The sequence below is a fragment of the Lepidochelys olivacea genome (genome assembly GCF_965140295.1).
Source record: "Lepidochelys olivacea isolate rLepOli2 genome assembly, chromosome: 9".
NCBI lineage: Eukaryota > Metazoa > Chordata > Testudines > Cheloniidae > Lepidochelys > Lepidochelys olivacea.
Genome location: NC_140419.1, coordinates 88,370,165 through 88,383,500, shown reverse-complemented (window position 1 = coordinate 88,383,500; position 13,336 = coordinate 88,370,165). Strand labels below are relative to the sequence as shown.

At 42.9% G+C, this 13,336-nt stretch overlaps 1 protein-coding gene across 3 annotated transcripts in view; it reads left to right on the top strand.

Annotated features, from left to right (window-relative positions):
• STAG2 (STAG2 cohesin complex component) overlaps positions 1-13,336 on the top strand; it is a 180,526-nt gene that overhangs the window by 96,996 nt on the left and 70,194 nt on the right. For all 3 annotated transcript variants that reach the window (XM_084639662.1, XM_084639664.1, XM_084639663.1), the window contains 3 exons: positions 1,131-1,282; positions 2,975-3,048; positions 3,149-3,272. In XM_084639662.1, coding sequence (XP_084495788.1) covers positions 1,131-1,282; positions 2,975-3,048; positions 3,149-3,272 — 350 coding nt within the window. The remainder of the gene's footprint in view (positions 1-1,130; positions 1,283-2,974; positions 3,049-3,148; positions 3,273-13,336) is intronic.

Below are 13,336 nucleotides of genomic sequence, written 5' to 3'. Positions count from 1 at the left end.
TTCAAGAATCCTAAAAGAAAGCTTTATTTTTTAAAGACACTGTGATTGTGGGGATGAGAAAAACCCAGTACAGTAACTACTCTGATTTTGGCACAGAAATTTTTAATGAATTTCACGGCAGAAGTGTGTGTGTGTGTGTGTGGGGGAAGGATAAGTCACAGAAGGGTCACCAAATAATGTAATTCTTGCTACCTCAACATATACGAGCATATAATGGGGTAATGCCCAGGAGCAGGGGTTGGAGAGGGAACCCTCTCCACATTCTCCCTGCAGGGGTCTGTGACCTTGTGCACGGGGTTGGAGCACCACTGAGTTTTGGCCCATCCATCCTTCTGTCTCAAACTATGGAGCGGCGGATGGTCCAAATCTGAGTGGCATTCTGACCTAGTGCATGGGGTCACAACGCCACTCAGTTTGGGGCCTAATCAAATGTGTTTTTACAGCCATTTCCAAGATTGCACAGATTTTATTCATATTCATGATTTCTGTGACCTCCATGAGAAAATCATAGTCCTAACTTTCTGTGACTTCCTTTTGATAGAGAAATTCTAACTTGTTTTTTGGAGGTTGAGTGATTGAGCAGTGGACGGTATTAACTAATTTAATGGTGGAGTCCTCTTAATTTAATGTTTCCGAGGCAACACATTTTAACATTTATATATGATCGGCTAAATGAAATAAGGCTCTGTTACATAAGTGTATATGTTGCAGTTCAGAGATCACAATGATGGACTTAGTATGAAAAAGTAAATAGAATAAAATAAAATAGCTAATTATTGAGTAAAAATGTGAGGGCATTTTTTCCACAAGTTGTCTTATCTGAGCTTTTTATGCATTACTTGTGTTGCTAACCAATTTGAATAAATAATACAGATCGAGTAATTTTTTATTTTTCTACGTTAGTTATCAGCAAAATTATGCTTTTATTTAAATAAGTCTGCAATTTTTATGGATGTCTTGAAGTTTAAAACAGATGTAGTGAAGATATTCACAACGCTTTAATATATGCAGCAATTGTATTTACAAGCGGTACTGGAGTATTTTACTTTAATATTTAATATAACTCGTTTTCATCTTTGTTACAAAGGTAACTTTTTAAAATCAGTTCTGACTTTTTACTTTTTTTGTAGCTATGAAGCTGATGACTGCTTTAGTGAATGTGGCATTAAATCTTAGCATTAACATGGACAATACACAACGGCAATATGAAGCAGAGCGAAATAAAATAATTGGAAAACGAGCTAATGATAGGCTGGAACTTTTGCTACAGAAGAGGAAGGAGGTTAGAGCAATTGTTAAATATTTCTAATTGCTGTGCATGATGGGATAAAGGAGAGAATTTTGATGAAATTACAACAGTTAATCTTGTATGAATCTGTTTTTGCAAAGGAATTTTTTTTTGCCATTTTGCTGCTGCTTTAAATTGCACAAAAGGTCAAATATTATTTTGCTAAACACTTAAATATGCTTGTGTTATAAAAGCTAGAAGGTCAGAAGACATACATGGGATACATCACATTTAATCTCTTAGTTCAAATTGAGCTCAGCTAGGTAATGAACAAAATTTACCATCCACTGACTGCTCTTTTTAGTTGAGGGTAAAGAAGTAGGTTATCTCAATGTAATAAACAGATGCCCTTGTCACAATCACAAAAAACAATCTCAGCAGAAAGTCCCTTGAACTGTTTTCTTGTCCATAGAAGTGGTCCTGTCTGAAGTCAAAGTTGAGGTAAAGCTGTTAACTTAAGATGTCTCTATCATTTCCTTTCTGTACATAGGAAACTCTGCTAATTTACTGCTGTCGGCATAGCACTTTTCATGATTGCCATTTTAAACATTAAAAATGGCAATCTTCTCACCCATATGTTAAAAATGTTCTAGGTGATTAAAACAGAAAAATGTTTTAATTTTTCTTTTCACCCTGTATGTAGTTATTTACTAATTTTAGTTATTTTAGATTGAACAATGGAAATATACTATTAAATATTACTAGTAAGATGGTCTCATGTTTGTCTTCCAAAGAGCTTCCATTTATGGCCCTGACCCTTTGAAGATTACGCATGTATACTCCTGTTCAATTCAGTGGGACTACTTGTGTTTACAAGATTAGGTCTTGAATAGACAGCACACAGGTTCCAAAAGGGAAAGGATGTAAGAATTGAGACTGCCCTGGCTTATTTTGCCCCATGTATGTTTGGTTTTTAGACTTTCTCTGTCAGCCTTTTATAGCTTTGATTAATCTGTTTTCCTTCTGATTGTGTGTTTCGTAGCTTCAGCTCTAAATTTAAGCTCCTTGTCCTTGCCTTTATAGCTCTGCACATTTCTTCTCTTCTGTTCACCCAAGCTCCGCAGCTAACTGGGTCCTTCATTTGTGTTTTCCTGTTTTGTCTATGCTTTCTTCCACTTTATCTCTATATGTGGAAGCTGGACTGTTTTTTGCCTCCATCATTTCTAATATCCCACTCTTCCTTGAAATTTATTTCTTCAGCGGTCCCTCATTCAATTTCCCTTTTTTCCTCCAGTGAAGCAATAGGGAGAGGGTTAAAACAATGAACGCCAGATGTGGAGAAACAATACATTTAATTTAAATTACTGTTTTCTCCAAACAAAATGATTAGACAAAAGGAATTTACTAAAGGTTAGAATGCCTTTGTAAGAGGGGAGGAAAACATTTGGCCTCTTTTCTAGTTGTCAACTTTATAGTTATTGACATGCTGTAATATTTAAAGTGTCTAAAATATTGAGGCATGATGCTGTAAACTGGCACTTACAGATATTCGCTGCAGAGTAGCCTGAACTGTCAAAACAATTTTGAATCAATTTTCTTTTTAGTAGAATCTGTCATGTAAGACTCAAATAGAATAATAAACTACAAAAATATGCATGTGGTGCACTCCCTCTAGTACCAAAATCATTTACAGTACTCACATTTTACAATAATCATTCGGTGATTATGTACTCTATTTGTTTTCAGCTTCAAGAAAATCAGGATGAAATAGAAAATATGATGAATGCAATATTTAAAGGTGTTTTTGTGCATAGATACCGGTAAGTGTACTTGTTCTGTAATTTGTAGCTTTGTAAACTTTTTTGGGTTTGTTGTAAATACTTTACCTTTCACCTTTACCTTTTTGTTTCCCCCTTGCAGAGATGCAATAGCTGAAATAAGAGCTATCTGTATTGAAGAGATCGGAATATGGATGAAAATGTATAGTGATGCCTTTCTTAATGACAGCTATTTAAAATATGTAGGTTGGACTATGCATGATAAGGTAAGCTGTGTGTTTGAACAGTTCTGTTTGTACCCACAAGTTATTTTTTGGGGAAAAATCAGCTTCCCTATTTTCAAATTGCTAGACTCAGAATTAGCATTTGAGCAGAGAGAAAACCAAAACCAATTAAAAAATTAATATATTCAGTCTGTGATCCTATTTATACTGAAACTAGTGGCTCAACTATTGAGGTCTAGTAGTACATTAGTGCAATATATATATATTCAACTCATCCAATTGTGTGTGAATAATATAGCACCATATCAGCCAAAATTTTCACAATTTCCATAAAGTTAAGCACATTCACTTACATTTTTAAAAATGAGCAGTGATTGTGGATGCTTTCATTTAAGTGTCCAACTTGACATCTCTAAAAGGGCCTGATTTTCAGAGGGTTGGTTCCACACACTTTATAAAAATCGGGTCACTTTAAGGCATCTCAAGTTGGACACCCTAAAATTGCTAGTCACTTTTGGAAACTGTAGGTCTCAATTTATGTGACTAAATATGGATTCAAGTGGCCTAATTTTTCAGAGGTGTTGAACACCCTCAACTCCTGTTGAAGTCTGGGAATGGTAGGTACTTAGTACCTCATATGTGGGTGTAGGTGCCTAACTTAGGTACCCAAGTTTTAACATTTTGATCATGGTATATGGAATTTATTTACTCATAGTCCTATTGTAAAATAGGGAATGTAGATATGAGTGTTAGTTTAAACATTTTCTTAGTTTTTGGTTTATAGTATAAATACTACATCAGTTTAGTTTAGTTTTTAAATAATTAATCTTGTTGTTTTTAAAAGAAAAAACTTTCCTGTCATATAAGAACTAATTGAGTTCATAATATCTCTGAATCTATTATTTTATTTCACAACATGGATTAAAATTGTACAAATTTCTTATGAATTTATTTTTTAAAGTTTGATCAGGTAAACAATAAGAGATTTTATTGGAGTCATTCTCATCACATATGTTTTTTAAAAAGTAGATCATATATATTTTCGATAGAAGTTTAGGTATCAAACATATTAAAGGAACTATCAACCATAAGAAAATATTTTAATCTTTTAAAATGCGTGTTTAGTCAGTATCTTCAACACTGACTTCCTTTCTGTAATTTTCAGCTTCTTTATCACATTGATTATGACCTTGGATTATGCTCACTGTTTCAGTTTCTCTGGCTGATGCTATTTGCTTGCTGTGGTAATTGAACAGTTTTGCTAGTTGCAATAGTCTTAATCTGCTTTCTGCACCAGAGTAAATTTTAAATTTCAGGAAGGTTTGTCTGAGCCCCTGTTTTTGGCTTTCTGCTGTGGAAAAACTTGGTACTATTTTTAAGTTGCTAGTTTGTATTGAGATGCAAAAGCACTGTGTGGAATACTACACTACAATGAACATCTTAAGCACTAAAATTCTTCAAGTGATTGCACATGTGCATTCCACTCTTGGTGTACACGCATCCCGTGCACAGTCACTGGAAATTTTTCCATCAGTGGTACCTGTCGGGGTGGCTTAAGCACCCTGTGCTGCTGTGTGCCTTTAGCACCAGTAAAGTGCACAACTAACGTTGCACCCCCTTCTTGCTATCCGTGGTGGTCGTTGGAATTGCTGTTTTTGCGTTCACAAGGTCTCCATGGACTTTTCTCTGTATATTATAAGTAGTTAGTGAGTGTGGTTAGTAATTAAGTAGCTAGTTTTTGGTGTTTGTTGGTTTTTCACCTGATCGTTGGTGCTGAGGAATGACTTAGTCACTGGGCTTTAGGCCCTGTGTTTCTTGCAACAAGGCTATGTCCCTGAGTGACCCACACTGAAGCTGCCTGAAGTGCCTGAGGGAAGCTTATATTGGGGATCATTGCCAAATCTGCAAGGATTTTAAGCCTTGCACAAAGAAGGATCAGGAGGCCAGGCTAAAGTTTCTGCTCATGGAGATGACACTGAGACCTCCATCTGAGCCAGGCTGGTCAGACTCAGCACTGAGTGCCTTGGCATAAGGAAGGAGTGCTCCTCCTACCATACCAGAGTCCCGGCACTGATCATTATCCCCAGTGCCTAGAAAAAGGCATAAGAAACAGGCTGCCAAAAGGGAACAATCCTGGACACCGAAGACTGCCAGGCACTGGGGATCAGAGTAGAGTGTGGTCTAAATCCAATCACTGGTCTGCCTTGGTACGGCAGAAGCTGACACCATTGACTCTGGCACCTACGCAGGTACCATCGAGTCTGGAGCCAGAAGGGGATTCAATATCGGTGGCACCGCACTGTACCGATACTATCTCAGTGCCAACTACACCAGAGGCATTTGCGGCTGCCAGGGATCTCCTCTCGTTGTCGGTACCGATTTCACTGGCATCACAAAAGTCATCGTCGGTGCTGGTGGGCATGGTGGAACCAGCTGTGTTGTTACAACACTTGGTACTGTGCCAGCCTCACATGTCCTAGATGGTTTGCCATTCAGTAATGTAAAAGGGAAAACATGCAATTTTTGCCATGGCAATGATCGCTGGCATTATCTGGAATGGCCTCTGTGGTCAGTGGAAGAAGACTCGTCCTCTTGCAAATCAGAGATTGGGTCCTACTCTTCCAGATCTCGGCTACTCGCTACTCCTCGAGATGTCTCCATGGGTCCAGTCACAGCAGTACCATCGAGTGGTTGGTCAGGAGGCCAGTTGGGAGCCTGTGCTGGTACAATGGCCCCTTTGGAATTTGTGGGTGTTTCTCCCAGTTTCTAGGGTGTATTCCAGGTGCTCTTATTCAGTGGCCTTGGAAAGGTGTATCACCTTCCCACTGTGTGGTACCTGTTTCGGACTCCAGTACTGGACTCCAAGAGCCAGCTCACAGAGACCCTGCAGATGAAGAAGAGCACACAGCCAATGCTGGCTTCCACTTCTATGGACAGGGCAGTATCAGGAAGGGACATGTTGCTCCCCCAGGTTATTGTAAGGTTCACCAAGAGTTGTTAGACGGTAACCTTAAATCTGGGTGTTCAGATGGAGGTAGTAAGAGTCCTCACACTGCCTGGTTGACATTCTAGCTGCTGCAGATCTTTCCAGAGTGGCCCTGCCTCTCAATCAGGCCATTGTGGACCCAGTTAAGAATCAGTGATAGACCCCTGCATCCCTTCCCTCCACTTCAAAAAATACTAAGTACCTGCCCAACGCTATGAGTTCCTCTACACCCATCACCCTTCCGGGGTCCCTTGCAGAGGGAGAGAGAAAGGCAAGAACAATAGGGTGCAATTTCAAAATCAGAGGACTCAAAAAAGCTAGACCTATTTGGTAAGAAAGTTTAGTCTTCCAGGGGGTTACGACTCAGCACTGTAAACCAGCAGATCCCAGTGGACAGGTCTGATTTCAACTTTTGGGACTCCATGCAGAAATTCAAAGACTCGTTTGCACAAGAGGCTAGTTAGGAGTTCTCCTTGTTGGGTCCATGGCTTCTGTAGTGACCATGCATAGGACTTCCTAGTTATGGTCCTCTAGGCTCCCACAGGAGGTCCAACAGATTGTTCAGGACCTGCCCTTTGAGGGATTCTCAACTCTTTTCAGAGCAGACTGAGGCAAAGCTCCATGACCTAAAGGACTCAAGGGTGACCCTAAAGTCCCTTGGCTTCTACACCCCAGCCCCTTCCAGGAAACCCTATGATCACAACAGTCTCTCTGGTATTCTGCCCTGGCTACCTGTCAGGACCTGCAGAGAGAATGAAATATGGGTTATAGGCGTAGCCTGCCACCCCTTTCTACCTCTGCATCAATGCCTGTCGCACCCAGACATCCAGGGGGTTCTAAGCAGATGTTTGGGGACTTGCAAGGATTCTGTACTAGTTCCCATGATGCGAGCCGCCCCCCACCCCCATCCCTCCTTTTTTTTTAATTTGATTTGCAAACCATCTTTTTTCTTCGAGAGATGTCCCTGTAGGTGCTCCACTCCAGGTGAAGGTGCGTCTCTGCCCCTTTGCTCAGAGAGTTTTGCAGCAGTGCTTGTACGGGTTGCACGTGCGCTGTTGGCACCTCAATAGCGCACGCAACCCTGGACTCCTGAGTTTCTCAACTGTCCCCGGCCTGAGAAGGAGCTCAACAGTCCCTTTGAAAACCTTTGGGTTTTTTTTCAAATAGATAGTAGTTTAAATTAGTAAATAAGGTTAGTTTAGACGAGTTAAGTTTCAGTTGTTACCCTTTCGTCCCGTTTAAATAATAATTATTTTATATCCTGTAGCTTAGTTAGTGGTAGTTAGGAAAATGCCTGATTCACCAGGTTTTAAAAGATGCACGATGAGCAGAGTGGCGATGCTTATCTCAGATGGACATGCTCAATGTGTCCGTTGCTTGGGGGAATCTCATATTCCCCAGAAATATGTCCATTGTAATAAACTTAAAGCTAGGGCCAGAAAAGACAGCGACCAGCAGCTTAAACTCACCCTAATGGAAAAGTCCCTCAGACCAGCCTCCAACCCTGGACAGGAGTCATCATCTCGTCAGAGGTCACAGGTCTCTTCACCGCCTAGATCCTCTACGGAGAAAAAACTGGTGAAAAAGTGGCCAGCTTCCTCACCTCACAGAGAGCAGACCACCGCAAAATGGCTGCTGACCAAATCGCTCTCATCAGTGCCATCCGCTCTACGGCTCAGCACAAACAACACTCCAGGCACTGCTGGCACCAACCACGAGGCTAATGGCTCTAAGTTGCCTGCCTCCACCCTGGCACTGTCAGTAATGCCAAAGGAGACAGTAATGACCATTGCTCCTATTCCCGTGCCACAGGCTAATGCTCCTAGTGCGACAGCACCACCACAATTTATTTCGGCACCGACTCAGCGCACCATGCCGCCGCTCCAATCAGCACCATGCTCCTTGGAATGGATGCTCTCTGCACCGTCCCGTTTCCTGCATCATAAAGATTTGGTGGTCTCCCCAACTCCAGAATCCCCTCTGTTAGGTATTGATGGCTCGCTGAGGCCCATGGTACCACATCGTCCGCTCTCTCCGATACCATCACAGTTCTCCAGTGATGACGATTATGGGGTTGAAGGGGTATTCTCCCCACACCATTCTTTCCTGATCAGGACCCCGATTACTGCTGGACCATCACGATCACAGTCCTCATGTTCTCATGATGTACCACCTTGGTATGGTCACCTATGGATGGGACCACCCGTGCCCTTCCTCAGTCACTGGCCATGCTGGAGTCCTTGGGGTTTTATAGAAGGCACCATAGGAGGCACCACAATCCATGTAGGGAAGACACCAGACCCTCACTTCCACCTTTGGGGGCTGTAGCAGTGGACACATGAGAGGAGCTCAAGATTCAACAGGAAGAGGACATGGCTCCTGACACCTCACCAACTAATAATAATTCAACTTCCTCACCAGAACGAGGCTATTATACCTCCACCACCAACCACTGCAGATGACTTTACCCACTTTCAGGACCTGTTCAAAAGAGTGGCTAATGAGCTTAAGATCTTTTGGAGGAAGTGTTGGAAACTCAGCATGAGTTAACCAATATCTTACAGACATCGTCCTTCTCCGCGATAGCTTTTCCCATTAATGGGGCCATCATGTACCCGCCAAGTCTGTGTGGCAAACTCCAGCCACAATACCCCCAACCTGCAAGAGGATGGACTGAAAATATGTTTCCTCCAAGGGATCAGAGTTTCTCTTTTCATGCCCAGCACCCAACTCGCTGATAGTGGAAGCGGCCAATCGAAGGCGCAAACAACACTTTTGGTCCACTTCTTCTGATAAGGAGAGTAGGAGGCTGGATCTATTCGGGCACAATGTATACTTTTCTACGCTACAATTTTGGGTGGTGAATTATGCAACATTACTTCCCAAATATGACCACAAGAATTATGGCAAATTTATGGAATTTACTAATGACATTCCTGAGGAAAAGAGACAAATTAAAATCTCTGGTCTCTGAAGGACAGATGATTTCGCGCACGGCTCTACTGGCTGCACTGGATGCTGCTGACAAGGCCTCCAGCTCCACCGCTACAGCTGTAGTCATGTGCCAAGCCTTGTGGTTCAGTTCCTCATCATTCCCATGGGAGATGCAAAATACTGTCAAAGATCTCCCTTTTGATGGAGAAAAACTATTTGCAGCCAAAACCAATGAAGTGCTGCACACCATGAAAAATTCACGGGCCACCCTCTGGTCCCTAGACATCCATACACCTGCCACAAGAAGCAGACCATACAGATATCAACCGTATCAACAACCTAGATGTCAGTCCTACACAAAGCAACACCAAAGCCCATACAACCAACAACAACAGCCACGACAGAGGCAAAGACCACAGCAGCGACGACCTCCACGACCACCAGCGGCATCTCAACCTACTTCCTCCAATAAGCAAATTTGAAGTCTTGGTCAAGTGTCTGGAAGACCTCTTACCCGTTTCAGCACTTACTCCATCCATCCAAGTTTTTGGAGACCATTAGCCACCCAATTGGGGTAGAATGGGATCAATCACCACAGACAAATTGGCCCTGGAAGTAGTCAGATTGGGCTATGCCATTCCTTTCCTGTCTATACCCCTTCCCCATACCCCCTCCCCGTCTCTCTTCAGGGACCCCTCTCACAAACACTTATGCCAAGAGGTAGAACATCTCCTTCAAGTAGGGGCAGTGGTGACTGTCCCTGCTCAACACAGAGGGAAGGGATTTTACTCCCTCTGTTTTAATACAAAACAAAGTGGGGGGCGGGGGTTGCAACCCATCCTATATCTCATGCATCTGAACAAGTTTGTGAGAACACACAGTTTTGGGATGGTCACTTTGACAACAATAATACCGGCACTGATATTAAGGCATCTTAATAGCCCCCACGTGGCTAAGACAAGTGTGGTATCCATATGTTACACAGATGTCGGCATGGACCCCGATCACACTCCCTCTCCAGACAGATCTACTGACACAATGGGAAGGCTAATTACAACATCCCAAGGTAGGAATGCTACATGTGAAGGCCTGACTCGTCCATGGCTCTGATGAGGAGCTAGATTGCTTTGAACACATCCAGCGAGTGCTACTACACGCAATGCTTATCTCCATAAGTAGAAAAGATTTACTGCATGGTGTGTCGCTAGACAAACTGTTGCAACATCTGCACCTCTTCGAATGGTTCTTGACTACCTTTTAGATTGAAACCATCCGCTCTATTCCTCAGCTCAATTAAGGTACATCTTGTGGCTGTCACCGCCTTTCACCAAAAAATCCGTTGACGCCACAGTCTTTGCTCACCCAATCACAAAACGATTCCTTAAGGGCATCCAAACCCTTTTATCCGGACGTGAGACCACCTACGCAACCATGGGACTTAAACTTGGTCCTAACAGCCCTCAGGCATAAACCCTTCAAACCTCTAGCAAACTGCTCCCTACTACACCCGTCCACGAAGGTGATGTTTCTGCTCCTTTCAAGGCTGCAGTCCGGGTTCCATCACGGACACCTTCCTGCTATCCTGGACTGGATAGCTTTATTATGCTTTCCTCCCAATCCAAGTCCTACACACAGCACTATTAAAGATGAAGTGGGACCACGCCTGGGTTTTATTATTGTCCACTCTGCTAGATGTCTGTGGTGACTCCAGTCCTGTTCCTGTTGCACCTGGATTTGATGTTTCAGGAACACAGTGAGCTGCTCCACCCAAACCTGAGTTCCATTCCTTTAATGGCCTGGAGCGGTGGTGGGCAGCCTGAAGCCGATGGGTAATCTGCTGGCGGGCTGCAAGACAGTTGGTTTACATTGACTGTCTGCAGGTATGGCCACCCGCAGCTCCTAATGGTCACGGTTCGCCATTCCTGGCCAAGGGGAGCTGCAGGAAGTGGCGCAGACCACAGCGAACCCCAGCCACTGGGAGCTGCAGGTGGCTGTGCCTGCAGACAGTCAGTGTAAACGAATGGTCTTGCGGCCTGCAAGCAGATTACCCTGACGGGCTGCAGGTTGCCCACCGCTGGCCTAAAGCTCCCTGGCTAAATCCCTGAGAACAGATTTGTTTGGAGCGAGTTCGCCAGGTCTTACTAAGCAGTAGAAACCCCTCCACCAAGGTTGCCTACCTGTCAAAATGGAAGTGGTTCTCGGTCTGGGCTTCCCAAGTCAGAGTCTCACTGATGCAGTCATTCATTCAAAATATACTCGATTGTTTGTTACATCTGAAATGGCAAGTCTTAGCAGTTATCTCTGTCAAGGTTCACTTGGCAGCAATATAAGCTTTCCACCCTCAGGTAGATAACTGTTCAGTTTTTTCCAATGACTTGACAGTCATATTTCCCAAAGGCCTAGAAAGGTTGTACTCTCAAGTAAGGGACCCTGTTCCCCCTTGTTTTGTCAAAACTTACGGAACCACCATTTGAGCTTTTAGCAACATACTCCTTGCCATCTTCCAGAAAAAGTATAGTTTTTCTAATTCCCATCGTTACTTCCAGAAGAGTCTCTGAACTCTGTGCCCTCACATCAGAACCCTATATGCAGTCGTCTTTAAAGATAAGCTGTACTTACGTCCTCACCCTAGTTTCTGCCTGAAAATAGTTTAGCAGTTGTATAGCGATCAGACAATTTTCCTACTTGTTTTTTTACCTAAAACCTCATGCAAATAGGAGTAAACAACAAGTTCGCTCTTTGGATGTTAGACGAGTTCGAGCATCCTACATATAAAGAACTAACCTGTTTTGGCAGTCCTCCCAACTGTTCATGGCTGTAGCGGACGGAATGAGAGGTCTCCCAATCTCATCATAAAGAATGTCGTCCTGGATAACTTTGTGTATTCTCACATGTTATGATCAGGCAGGTGTTTTACCACCAAGTAACCTGACTGCTCATTCCACAAGATCATAAGCATACTCAGCAGCATTCTTAGTGCAGATTGCTATTAAGGACATTTGTAAAACAGGAACCTGGTAATCGATGCACACATTCTCCTCTCCTTACATCATCACCCAAGACTCTAGGGATGATACCAAGTTTGGTTGGGCTGTGTTACTATCTGTAAACTCTGATCCCTCCTGCTATATCACTGCTTGAGAGTCACCATGAGTGACCATGGACATGTGCAATCACTTGAAGAAAAAACAGTTACTAAACATTCGTAACTGTTGTTCTTTGAGATGTGTTGCACATGTCCATTCCATAATCCGCTTTCCTACACTTCTAAACCTGAGTTTCTGGAAAGAAGGAACTGATGGGGTATGGGGTCAGCTGGGCGCTTTATAATGGTGCTAATAGCGCATGGCATCAGAGGATGCTCGAGCCACCCCAGTGCGTACCACTGAGGGAAAAATTTCTAGCGTAGGGTGCATGCACACCAAGAGTGGAATGGAGATGTATAGAAATTGAAATTCACAGCTAGGAAAAACGCATCACAGACCATGAAATCTGATCTCTTGTGCACTTTTACCCTATCCTATACAGATTTCATGGGGGAGACCATCATTTCTCAAACTGTGGGTCCCGACCACAAGGGAGTCTGTGGGGTGTGTTGCAAGGTTAATGGAGGGAGATCGCAGTATTGCCACCTTACTTCTGCACTGCCTTCGGAGCTGCATGGCCAGAGCATGGCGGCTGCTGGTCACGGGCCCAGTTCTAAAGGCAGTGCTCCACCAGCAGCAGCACAGAAGGGTGGCAATACTGCGACCCGCCTACATAATCTTGCAACCCCCTTTTGAGTTAGGACCCCTATGGTTACAATACTATGAAATTTCAGATTTAAGTATCTGAAATCATTAAATTTACAATTTTTAAAATCCAGTGACCGTGAAATTGACCAAAATGGACTGTGAATTTGGTAGGGCCCTAGGCATGTGCAACACATCTCAAAGAACAACAGTTACAAAGTTTGTAAATGTTTTTTACACCCTGAAAGTGTAAAAAACAAACAAACAAAAACAGTAAAAATAATGTAGTGAGGATACAAATGTAATTATGACATCAATATCATGATGATAATTTTTGTTAGTTTGTTGCTCAGGAGAAGAGCTGCTGATAATTATGCAAGTGATGTGGGAAAACAAGATAATGTGAGCCACAGGAACTTAATTTTATTTTGCAACATTCATATTTTAAAGTGGAA